Here is a 12,443-nt window from a genome sequence, read left to right on the forward strand (position 1 = left end):
TTATTTTCATTGCTACTTCATAACTGTAATTTTGCTACTGTTATGAATTGTAATGTAAATATCTGATATGCAGGATGTATTTTCATGGTTACAAATTGAACATAATTAATGCATAGTGATTACTCACAAAAACAATATCTCAGTGGTTCTCAACTTCCTAATGCCACGGCCCTGTAATACAGTTCCTCATGTTGCGGTGATCCCCAACCATAACATTATTTTTGTTGCTAATTCATAACTGTAATTTTGCTGCTATTATGAATTGTAATGTAAATATCTGATATGCAGGATGTCTTTTAATTAACTGGCCCACATTTGGCACAAATACCCGATACACCCACATTTGAATACTGGTGGGGTTGGGAATGATTGATTTTGTCATTTTGGGTGTTGTAGTTGCTGGGATTTATAGTTAACATACAATCAAAGGGCATTCTGAACTCCACAATGATGGGATTGAACCAAACTTGGCACACAGAACTCCCATGACCAACAGAAAATACTGGAAGGATTTGGTGGGCATTGATCTTGAGTTTTGGAGTTGTAGTTCACCTACATCCAGAGAGCACTGTGGACTCAAACAATGATGGATCTGGACCAAACTTGACATGAATACTCAATATGCCCGAATTTTGAACACTGATGGAGTTTGGGAAAAATAGACCTTGACATTTGGGAGTTGTAGTTACTGGGATTTGTAGTTCACCTACAATCAAAGAGCCTCTTGATCCCCACCAATGATAGCATTGGGCCAAACTTCTCACACTGAACCCCCAAGACCATCAGAAAACACTGGAGGGATTTGGGAGGAATTGACAGTGATTTAGGAGAGCACTTCAGCCTTCTCTGCTAAAGGTGTTTCTGATGGTCTTTGGCGACTCCTTTGACAACCCCCTTGTGACCCCCCAGTGGTCCCGACCCCCAGGTTAAGAAATGCTGGTCTATGCAGAAGTCATATCCACCAACATTTCACAGATACTGGGGCACATGTATGAAAGTAACATCAGAGAATGGTCAAGGTGAAAAAAATTAGGAATGAAAAAGAACATTCTAGATAGGAGAGGCTGCAGCAGTTTGCTTTTGCCTGAGCTGCTAGAAGTGGCAGCCTCTTCCTGTCCTCTCTTCCTGCGGAGAAAACACACACTTTGAATGCTATTGGCATTCTATTGTTTGCAGCACTTGAAGCAAGCTCAGAATCAAATGGGAGGAGATGGTAGAGAAATGGGGTTTTAAAAGCAACCTTTGAGCCTTGGACATTCCAAATCTAAATATTTTGTGACCTACATAGAATAAAAGCCCCCATCCAGTCAACATTACTCCTGTTTCCTATTTCGAGCACTATGTAAAGTAAAATTGATAAAGAACTCATGCATTTAGCAACCCAGCAGTGAGTCCTATTCCATTGGTGTTGTTTGCCTACAAGTTAGATCTGATTCATGGTGATTCTCTCACAGAGCTGCCCTGGGAACATTTATTCGGAGGAGGTTTGTCACTGCTGCCCTTTTAGTTTATGTGTGACTTGTCTAAGCTACACCACAAAATACCTATACTATAGAGCAGGCTTAGGCAAACTTCAGCTTTCCATGTGACCCAGCACCATCCAAGACAGCCAAAGAATACCTTAAGATCATGATGGGGAGGGAGGGGGAGGGGGAGGGGGGCTAGTAGGGTGTATCTAGATGCTGTTTTAAGTTTTAATATATCAATGGTTTTAAATTGTGTTTATATGTTTATTGTTTCTATTATTTTATGTTTTTTTTATTTTCTTTGTATAATGAGGCATTGAATTTTTGCCTAAATGTATATTGTATGCCGCTCTGAGTCCCCTACGGGGTGAGAAGAGCGGGATAGAAATGAAGTTAATAATAATAATAATAATAATAATGTGTTTTGGACTTCAAACACCTTAAGTGGCTGAGGGGGAAAAGAAAGGGGCCTGAGGCTGTTAGGAATGGTGGGAGTTGAAGTCCAAAACACCTGGAGGGCCGAAGTTTGCCTATGCCTGCTATAGAATCAATGTGATGTAGTGGTTTGCATGTTGGGCTGAGATCCTGGAAGATTATAGTTCAGGTCCCTACTTAGCCATGGAAACCTACTGCGTGATATTTCAATATTTTACGAAAGCAATGGCCAAATCTCCTCTTACTGCTAGGAAAACCTAAGGATAGGGTTGCCATCAGTTGGAATCATGACAACAAGATGTGTTGTGCCAGGGAGAGAGGGCATCACATCAGACAGTCCAAAAACTTAAACACACATACATGCATACGTAAAAGGATTTTCTATTGTGACAGACATTTGTCCCTTTTAGAGTGATCTTACTGAGTATTCTTTTCTGAACTGTTGTAAGAACTGTAAGGACCGATGCTTATGGAATGTGTGTCTTTGAGGAATGCCTAGCCTTACGTTTCAACAGAATGAGGCAGGTGCCCCAGACAAAAAACACGGAGAGGTAGAGTGGCAGGAAAAGGTTGGAAGGCAGGGTTGCAATATTTCCCCTATGCCCCCATTGCTAGCTTGCTATCCGTGGGTGCTATGCAATATTTCAGTTTTGAAGAAAGATCAACAGCCAGTCTTGACTGCTTCTGTACAAAAAATGGTAAAAGGTGCCATTTTGTTCTTTGCTGTAAACACAATATCATAAGCTAGCTGGAGCTTGAGGAACATTTTTGGGGTGGGGAGACAGGGAGCTACCCCCTTTAAAATAAATAAACATTTTGGAGCCCATGTTGTCAAAGGCTTTCATGTCCGGAATCACTGGGTTGCTGTTAGTTTTACGGCTGTATGGCCATGTTCCAGAAGCATTCTCTCCTGACGTTTTGCCCACATCTATGGCAGACATCCTCAGAGGTTGTGAGGTATATTAGAATCTAGGCAAGGAAGATTTATATATCTGTGGAAGGATGGAAGAAAGAACTCTTGTCTGTTGAAGGCAAGTGTGAATGTTGCAATTAATCACCTTGATTAGCATTGAAAAGCCTTGCAGCTTCAAGACCTGGCTGATTCCTTCCTGGGGAGGTGTCATCTGGCCCTGATTGATTCATGTTTGGAATTCCTCTGTTTTCTAAATGTTGTACTTTATTCACTGTTATTAAAGTTTGTTTAATACTAGTTAATAATTCCACAGATATATAAACTTCCATTGAGGTTTTCAATATACCACACAACCTCTGATGATGCCTGCCACAGATGTGGGCGAAACGTCAAGAGAAAATGCTTATGGAACATGACCATGCAGCTCGGAAAACTCACAGCAACCCATTTTGGGGGCCATTTGTCAAAGCCGTCAATTGCTCAGTCTGTGATTGCAGCTCTTGGCAAAATGTATCCCTCTCCATTCCCTTGGCCCAAAAAGGAGCCATTGCAAGGTGCTTCCTTGTTTCGTAACTCTTGGAAGGAGAAAGGCCTCCTCCTCCTCCTGCTCTTCTTTCTCTGTGTCTCTCTCTCTTTACAGCGTTTCTTGGCAGCCTAGCAGGGAGAGAGAGTTGTTTCTGTACTTGACCTCTTATCCTCAGAAGACCTGATTCAGAGGCAGCCTTTGCCCTTGCAGGGAGAGCACAGCTGCGGACAATTGGCATTTTAGGTGACAGTCTTGATAGGCAGGGCTGTAGCTGGGAAGGGGGGAGTTAGGGGTTCAACCCCCTCTGGAAATGTTTTAGGTTTATTCATGAATTTTATCTGGTTAACCAAATCCCCATGAGTGTCCACTGAAGTTTATTGATGGAGCCTGATTTCTAAATTATTTTACATTATTCTTCATAATTTGTTTAAAAAAAGTTTCAACTCCCCACAGAAATTTTTTAGCTGGCCCTGATTGTTCTATGTCTGGAATACCTCTGTTTTCTGTGTTATTTATTTACTGTCCTGATTTTGGAGTTTTTTAATATGGGTAGCCACATTTTGTTAATTTTCATGGTTTTCCCCTTTCTGTTGAAATTGTCCACTTGCTTGTGGATTTCAATGGCACCTCTGTGTAGTCTGACATGGTGGTTGTTAGAGTGGTCTGGCATTTCTGTGTTCTCAAATAATATGCTGTGTCCAGGTTGGTTCATCAGGTACTCTTCTATGGCTGATTTCTCTGATTGAATTAGTCTGTTGTGCCTTTCTTGTTCCTTGATTCGTGTTTGGGCATTGCTGTGTTTGGTGGTCCTTGTGTAGGGACTGTAATCAGTCAGACCTTTCCTGCTGCCAAATTCAGCTTTGAAAATCCCTTCAACATTTCCCAGGTACAAATTAGGACACGTGTGGCCAAGCAACATCAATATGGCAAAAGTTAGGAATAAGAAAGAACACCTACATTAGAGGTGCTGCAGCAGGCTACTTTTGCTTGAACCTGCAGGGAAGGACAAGAGTTCACCCTCCTCCCCTCTTTGCTCTGCTAACTTGAGTCCAAATTGCTTTTACCCTTTCAACTCAGTTTGCAGCCTTTTAGGTAGGGTGCAAATTAAAGGGAAAGAAGGAAGAGGGAAACTGGGACGTTTGGAAGGCAGCCAAAACAGAAAGATAGGACAGAGGATTCATGAGGACTTCCCTCCCAGTTGAAAACACTTCTAGTTATTGTGGTGGCTCCTCTCAAAAAAAAAAAAACCAAAAAAAAAACCTCAGCCCTTCTCCTGGGAAAGAAACAGTTTTCTTCCCAGTGCAAAACAAAATGGTAGGTCTCCGTGGTTAGGGATTGACCTTTACTGAGCTCTAAGATGGCTGTTTTCAGTACTTTCTTTAGAACATTATTTGTTTATCTATGGACACATATTGTAACTTCCCCCTTTAAAGGGCCACAACTGCTTGTGACATAAAATTCCTCCCCAGTTCTGGCCTAGAAAGTAGGTTTTTATGCCTCACATTTTACTGCATTAGAAATGGTTGCCACAGGCTTATTAAGCCGGAAAAGCAGGAGAATAAAATGACACTCTGATTGCGAGGACAATTAGATTTCTCCACAGCAATCATTGGGGAGAACTGAACCCTTCAGGGAGGTTTTTCAAGTTTCCTTCAGCAGTCTTCTCCAGCCTGATGCTCTTTAGTGGCATTTTAGACAGGGACTTAAAAGCTATCACATGGGAAACTCACTTTTTTTTACCAGCATGCCAAGGACTGGCACTATTTTTGTGTCTATTGGCTCTGGGATTGACACCAACCCACAAAGCTCCACTTTGAGCAACATTGTTTACAGCTAGCATGAGTCAGTTATCAGGGAGTAAGGCTCAGCTACGTTGGAGAAAGGCACTTTGCTTACAGAAGGCTTGACCTACTGGGAAGCATCTCCCAATAAACCCTCATCTGCTCACTCCAGTGCCAGAGCAGTCTACCTATAGTCCAACATGGCTCCTTTTCTAGCAAATGGAAGTCCAACTTCTGTGACCAGCATTGTTTTCCTTTGTCTTAAGACAAATTTAAAATTTGGAGCACACTCAAGTCTGAGCTAGATGAGAACAGAAGACTGCTTCAACAGCATTTTATTGGTGGCTCCATTGCCCTGAGGCACAGAAAGACAGGTGTCTAAATGATAAGCCTTGCATGCCTTATAGATAAGTATGTTGTGAAGCTTTAGGAATATGGGATATCCTGCAGATATTTGAATATTTTATTATGCATTTCCAGGTATGAGATCTGGTAGCAGCATATACATCCTGCCCACAGCAAGGGTCTCAATGAGGCCACTGTCATTCTGGGTCATCAGCCCTGTTTACACAATCCAGTTCAGGGTGTGGGAATAGGTGCACTGTAAAAAGTGCGCTTCCAAAACAAACAGCTTCTGACGACCTGCATGAACCAGCCAAAAATAGTTTCTCAGCCAGTGTCCTTTGACAGCAAAGCTTTGGGCATAATCACATCAACAGTGACACATGTTCATAATGACTATATCGCAACCTCTATGTGCTGGTTGGAATTACTTTCCAGTCTGCTGAAGTCCCTTGACAAAAACCACTATAATGTTTTCAGTGTAAGACCAAAAGTTGCCTTTTCTGATCGGTAAGTTGTGAAACCAAAACGTGTGAGGTGAGATGTCAGAAGAGCCCTTTCCACATGGACCTAAATTTTGTTAATAAAAATAGCAAGATGCTAACATCAAGGAGCAAACTGCATTTTTCCTACCCTGCATTTACTCAGCAAGGGTCACAAAGTGACAATATTCAGCACAGGCCCATACCTTTGTGATTGGTGGGTTTTTAAAAAAAATATCAAGCAAAGCAACATACCATTTTTGAGAACATAGCTGAATTGTACTGCAGGGTGGTGGACAGCAGGCCTTGGTGCTTATACTTTGTAGTCACATAAGAGAAACAAGACACATACTGGTAGTGTAATTGAAACAACTGTATTATACAGCACATAGGACATAAGAGATACTATTTGCAGGAAAGCTGCCTTGAGAGCCCAGAGCAGGAGCAGCTACTCCTTTTTCTAAGGCAGAAAAGCCATTCTAAAACCAGAAGGCCACAACTTCATCACAGTCTTGAAACACTCCCTGCGCTGCAGGGAGTCCACTAGGACACAAACAACTTGGGCACTTTCTCTTTGTGGAATACATGTGTTCAGTAGAATAAATACATTATCAAGTTTTATACATATTTATAAAAAGTAGTGCATTAAATGTTCACTTAAGACAAGTCTATGGGAATTTGGCCCTGTCAGAGAGCCTACAGAAGGCAAGGCGAATTCATATTGCACTGGAAACCCCGGCGTACACGAGTCACTTCCGTGGAGGTTGGAGAAAAAGACTTGACTCCTTCGACCTGCAAATACTCTCACCCCCACAGTTGCAGTTTGTGAGGTAGAGCAAAGCTTTCACTATTGCAGCCACATCTTTGCTACAGTTGGAGGCATGTTTAAAATACTGTAAGGAAAGTATATTGTAGCTTCAGCCCCTTTACAAAGAACACTGTTTAACTTAGACTTTTAAAATCCACAATTGGACTCTCCATGCAGATTGGGAGATTCTGGGATTTATAGGTCATACAAAAGTAAATTCAGTCTGGGATGACTCCTCAGATGTAAATCCCAGTTTATTCAGTGAGATTTACATCTAGGAGTGTGGGTGTAAGCTTAAAATAATATTTTAGTCGGTTTTGCAGCCCAAACATGGCTGAGTGATAGTGGTTTGCTCCATTCTCCCCTCAAGACAACAAACCTATTGCCACTCTGAGATCATTACAACAGTAAGTATGAAACCATGTCACCCTCCTTCTCCACCCCAGCTATTTTACCCACTGGCTTTATTGACTTGAATTGCATTAGGTGTGTGTGTGTTGCAGTCAGCGTCCTTGGTTAAAAAGTCCTCTACCAGTTCCTTTGGGCTGGCATAAGTCACATTCATTCTTGTACTATAGTCTCTTCACCTTGGTACAGGCAGGGCAGGATTGAGATCAGCGCCTCCTCGATTGAGAACAAGTGTTCATCCTCCACCTGCGGGCAGCAGTAGCGCATGAAGTCTGCCAGCTGAAGCAGGTACTCAATATTGTGGCCAGCGCGGCCACTGGAGACAATGATTTGAGCAGCTATGTCCTCTTCAGAGGCCGGCCCCAGGTAGGACGGATTCTGGGGGGTAGCAATGTAAACCAGGGCCAGGATGGGCTCCTCTGACTCTTCCTCTTGCGGGTAGAACTTCACCAGCTTGGTGACGTAGCCTCCCAGCACCGCTTCCCGCACATTCAGATACTTGAGAGAAGCAGCAACTTGGTCTCCACGGAGCTCATAGGCAACACCCCATGTGCACCCCTGGAAGGAGAAGATGAATTGCAAAGATGACTCACACTGGAAGATACAGACTTATTTACAAGTTTATATCCTAGAAATACCTAAGTCATTTAAGGAAAGCCAGAGAGGGCCCTAAACACTTTCACTGAGGATGGATGGAGACATTTTCTCCTGCTGAAAACAGCTCTATATTTAGACCAGGGGTGGGCAAAATGGGGTTCTCCTGATGTAGGTGGAGAGCTAGGTCATATAGCCCTAGCCACTGCATTCAGTTGTGAATGCTGGAAATTGCAGTCCAACATCTGAAGCATCACATAACTTGCACACTCCGACCCTCTGTGGCAGTGGTTCTCAACCTGTGGCTCCCCGCGGTTTTGGACTACAATTCCCAGAAATTCCAGCCAGTTCACCAGCTGTTAAGGATTTCTGGGAGTTGGAAGGCCAAAACATCTGGGGACCCACAGGTTGAGAACCACTGCTCTGTGGGAACAAGTTTCTATGGCACAAATGATGGTGTTTGCAAATCACTTTGTCTATTGCCTCCCTATTTGCTCCCCCAAAAATTTAGGCAGGAAAATGGACAGACTATACTGTAGTATGTTTTCAACAACAAGGCTGCAAAGGGGCATGGTTGGGATTTCTACGACCACAGTGCATCACATAAGTGACATTTGTTCACTGCTAATGCACCTGAGGCTCTACTGACTTTCCAAAGCTTCTTTTGGCCCACGGTTTGCTGACTTATTCTATATATCTTGAGTCCAGGGGTAAGAAAAGTAATACCTCTGAACTATTCCTTAGTTGGCATTTTCCACAAAAATGCTATATACAGCTTTGTTCATCTATTGCAGATTTGGGGGGGGGGGGGGAGATACCCCTTTGGTACTATAACTCACCAACTCCAAACTGCTGTGACTATTGGCCATAATAACAGGGAGCTGTAATCCAAAAAGCAACTCTTACAGATTCTGATCTTTTTTAAAAAATAATCTCAATGGTTTTTATGATGTTCTGTCTGGGGATGCTAAAGGCCAGGCTTTTAAAAAACTTCAGCCGTTCCTTCCAATCCAGTTTCACCTCTATCCAGTCCCCTGAGTGATTAATAGTGAACTTTTGCAGATGTTAGCTGGAAAGCCATTGTATTGACTCAGCTACCTTCCAGTTTCCTGCTGAGCAATTACATGCCAGGTGTAAGACGCTTTCAGTTTTATAAAAACTCTAAGCTTCATTTAATCACAAGAACCCATGATGTCAGTGGATGGCCATGTCAATAGCATTACTAGTATTCTACCATGACCTGATTATTCAGATGCCTTCAACTTCCTCATAGGCCACATGAATCTAGAGGTAAACTGAGCATGGCCTGGGAAAAAACCTCTCACTATAATGACCCGCTATCCTCCAGTTCCTAGATAGAGACTGGGAGGACTTTGGTTTGTCACTATCACCTCTTTCAAAAGAGCCCAGACTAGGCCTGGCTATAACAGGAGAAAGATGCAGAAAACAAATACTTACATTGTAATCTTCTTGGAGGGTGACCACTCGCCCGGGCTATAGAAGAAAAAGGGGGAAAAGGGGGATAAACATTAACATGAAATGTGAAGAATCAACCAAAACTAAGGCAAATCTCAATTGTAATGGAGCTGATCCACAAAGCCAAGGCCTCCTTAGCACAGTGGATGCTCCTCCAAGGGCAATGCCAAGCCAAAGGCAAAGGAAACTGGATGAGCAGTGTGTGAATTGAGCTAGGGTGCCCCACTCCAATTTGAAAACCCCCAAATTCCCAGCTTTTCCTAGAATTATGGCTTTAGAAAAGATGACAACAGCATTCCTCCTGCCATGCAGGAACACACAAACAAAGCACTCCTGACAGATGTCAAAGGCTTTCATGGCCAGAAACACTGGGTTGCTGTGCGTTTCTCGGGCTGTATGACCATGTTCCAGAAGCATTTTCTCCTGACGTTTCACCCACATCTATGGCAGGCATCCTCAGAGGTTGTGAGGTCTGTTAGAAACTAGGCAATTGGGGTTTATATATCTGCAATGTCCAGGGTGGGAGAAAGAACTCTTTTCTGTCGGAGGCAAGTGTGAATGTTGCAGTTAATCACCCTGATTAGCATTGAAAAGCTTAGCAGCTTCAAAGCCTGACTGCTTCCTGCTTGGGGGAATCCTTTGTTGGGAAGTGTTGAATCCCACCACACTCCAAGGCAGCCTATTCCACTGCTGAACACGTAGTCCTTCCAAAGGTTTAAGTGGAATCCCATTTCCTACAGTTTGAATCCATTGGCTGTGTCCTGGTTTCTAGAGCAGCAGCAAACAAGCCTGTGCCCTCCTCCTCCTCAATGTGACATTTGTTACTCCTAATGTGCACTTTGCTTATCCACTATTGCAACCTCATTGTTTTTAATTTGATGTTTTAATTCAGTGTTGTGTTTTTTTTGCCTATTTCTGTTGTTGTCCTTTGATGTGTCATATTTTATCCTTGCTTGTATTTTGATTTTGCTGTAAGCCGCCCCGAGTCCCCTTTGAGGGAGATGGAGGCGGGATATAAAAAAAACATTATTATTATTATTATTATCCTTCCCTTGTGTTCCCAGCAGGCTCAGCCCCTTCCAAAGCCTCCCCAAGCACCAAAATCAAAGAGGAGACACTGCAGAATCAATGCCGCCTGGCACCACTTTAACAGGCATGGCTCAATGCTATGGGATCTTGGGAGCTGTAGTTCCACAAGGTCTTGTGAAGGAGTGCTGCGGCCCTGCTGGACTACATTTCTTAGGATTCTACAATTTATTACAACCGCATCAATTCTACAGGGCAGATGTCTCCCCCCCCCCTCCTCCTCCCTTCCCCAATTCCTCCAAGGCAAGCTTACCATCTTCTCGCTGCCCCGGTGGAAGGTGTCTCCTTGCCAGAAGCGGCGGCTGTAGCCCCGGATGTAGCCCACTTTGCGGGAGGCGAACTCGAAGCCGGGTCTCCAGACGAGCGAGCCGTAGCCGAAGACCCAGAGCGGAGAGGCGGGCGGCTGCCCCTGGCCCTCGTCGAGATGCTCCGCTCCGGAGGCGGAGGAAGGATGCTGCTGCTGCTTGGAGAGGACGTCCCGCTTCATGGCTCCGCGACGCAGGAGGAGCCGCAGAAGCAGCCAAGGCAGCCGCGGGGACAGCGTGGGGGCAGAGGGCCCGGAGGAGGAAGAGGGGGGAGGAGAGGCGAGGTTGGCGGGCTCGCTGAGCACTTGCATCCAGAGCAGGGGCCAAATCAACTGTCCCGGTCCAGGCGCTCCAGGGTCTTAAATACCCTCCTGCCGGCAATTCCCCGCCTCCTCGTCGCTGGGTTCCTCGTCTCGCGCCAGCTCTTCTCCAATCAGCGCCTCCGGACTCCGGACTGTCCCGCCTCTTTCATCATCTCCGGGCCTGGGTTGGTCGAAGCTGTCTCGAAACGCGTCCTCGGATTGGTTCCCCCGCTGCTTGATGTCAGGAAACCGGGCTGATGCAATGTGCTTGGAGCCTTTCGAGTGAAAGAGAGCCGAGATTGCATCAGGTGCTGCTGCGCGAGGGCCTCGGGAGGAGGGAGCCTGCAGGCAGGCATGGGGTCGGTTTGGCAGTGATGCCCGGCTCCTGCTAGAGGTGAACATTTGGCTTGCGCTGCATGATGCAAATATATTTATGTACAATTTTATTTAAAGTAAAGGTTTTCCCCAGACATTAACTCTGGAGGTTGGCGCTCATCTCCGTTTCTAAGCCGAAGAGCCGGCGTTGTCCCTAGACGCCTCCAAGGTCATGTGGCCGGCATGACTGCATGGACCGCTGTTACCTTCCCTCCGGAGTGGTCATAATACAACAATAACAACAACAACAACAATATAAGGTAAAGATAAAGGTTTCCCCTGACGTTCAGTCCAGTCATGTCTGACTCTGGGGGTTGGTGCTCATCTCCATTTCTAAGCCGAAGAGCCGGCGTTGCCCGTAAACACCTCCAAGGTCATGTGGCCGGCATGACTGCATGGAGTGCTGTTACCTTCCTGCCGGAGTGGTCATAATACAACAATAAGATCTCAGCTGGCATTTGGAAACAATAGACATTGACAAAATCACGATCTGCCAACTGCAAAAGGCCACCCTACTGGGATCTGCACGCATCATCCGAAAATACATCACACAGTCCTAGACACTTGGGAAGCGTTCGACTTGTGATTTTGTGATACGAAATCCAGTATATCTATCTTGTTTGCTGTGTCATAATAAAATAAAATAAAAATAATAACTACAAAGACTCTGACACAAGCCAGTCGAGGTGGTCCCAGTGGTGATCGGCACACTGGGTGCAGTGCCTAAAGGCCTTGGCCTGCACTTAAACACAATCGGTGCTGACAAAATTACCACCTGCCAGCTGCAGAAGGCCACCTTACTGGGATCTGTGCGCATTATTCACCGATACATCACACAGTCCTAGACACTTGGGAAGTGTCTGATGTGTGATCCAATTCAACACCAGTAGAGTGTCTGCTGTGGACTCATCTTGTTGTATTTCAAATACTACTACTACTACTACTACTACTAATAATAATAATATAATGCTGGCATAAACCAGTACAGGTGGTCCCAGTGGTAATTGGCACACTGGGTGCTGTGCCAAAAGATTTCAGCCGGCATTTGGAAACAATAAACACTGACAAAATTACAATCTGTCAACTCCAAAAGGCCACCTTGCTGGGATCTGCACGCATCATCTGAAAATACATGACACAGTCC

The 12,443-nt window shown here is 44.6% G+C and overlaps 1 protein-coding gene across 1 annotated transcript; it reads right to left on the reverse strand.

The window, feature by feature from the left end:
* Nucleotides 1-6,300: 6,300 nt before the first annotated feature.
* Nucleotides 6,301-10,996, reverse strand: chac1 (ChaC glutathione specific gamma-glutamylcyclotransferase 1). The gene is made up of 3 exons (XM_008116816.3): nt 10,571-10,996; nt 9,214-9,249; nt 6,301-7,719 (listed from the first exon to the last, which is right to left on the reverse strand). Exons 1-3 carry the CDS (start codon nt 10,931-10,933, stop codon nt 7,315-7,317), a joined length of 804 nt encoding a protein of 267 aa, XP_008115023.2. The 5' UTR covers nt 10,934-10,996; the 3' UTR covers nt 6,301-7,314.
* Between the last annotated feature and the right edge of the window lie 1,447 nt (nt 10,997-12,443).

Source organism: Anolis carolinensis, chromosome 1 (assembly GCF_035594765.1).
Source record: "Anolis carolinensis isolate JA03-04 chromosome 1, rAnoCar3.1.pri, whole genome shotgun sequence".
Taxonomy (NCBI): Eukaryota; Metazoa; Chordata; class Lepidosauria; order Squamata; family Dactyloidae; genus Anolis; species Anolis carolinensis.

Coding starts and splice junctions, on each gene's coding strand:
- chac1 (XM_008116816.3), bottom strand. CDS start 10,933: ATGCAAGTGCTCAGCGAGCCCGCCAACCTCGCCTCTCCTCCCCCCTCT. Junction 9,250..10,570: donor ACCGGGGCAGCGAGAAGATG/GTAAGCTTGCCT, acceptor TTTCTTCTATAG/CCCGGGCGAGTGGTCACCCT. Junction 7,720..9,213: donor CCCTCCAAGAAGATTACAAT/GTAAGTATTTGT, acceptor TTCTCCTTCCAG/GGGTGCACATGGGGTGTTGC.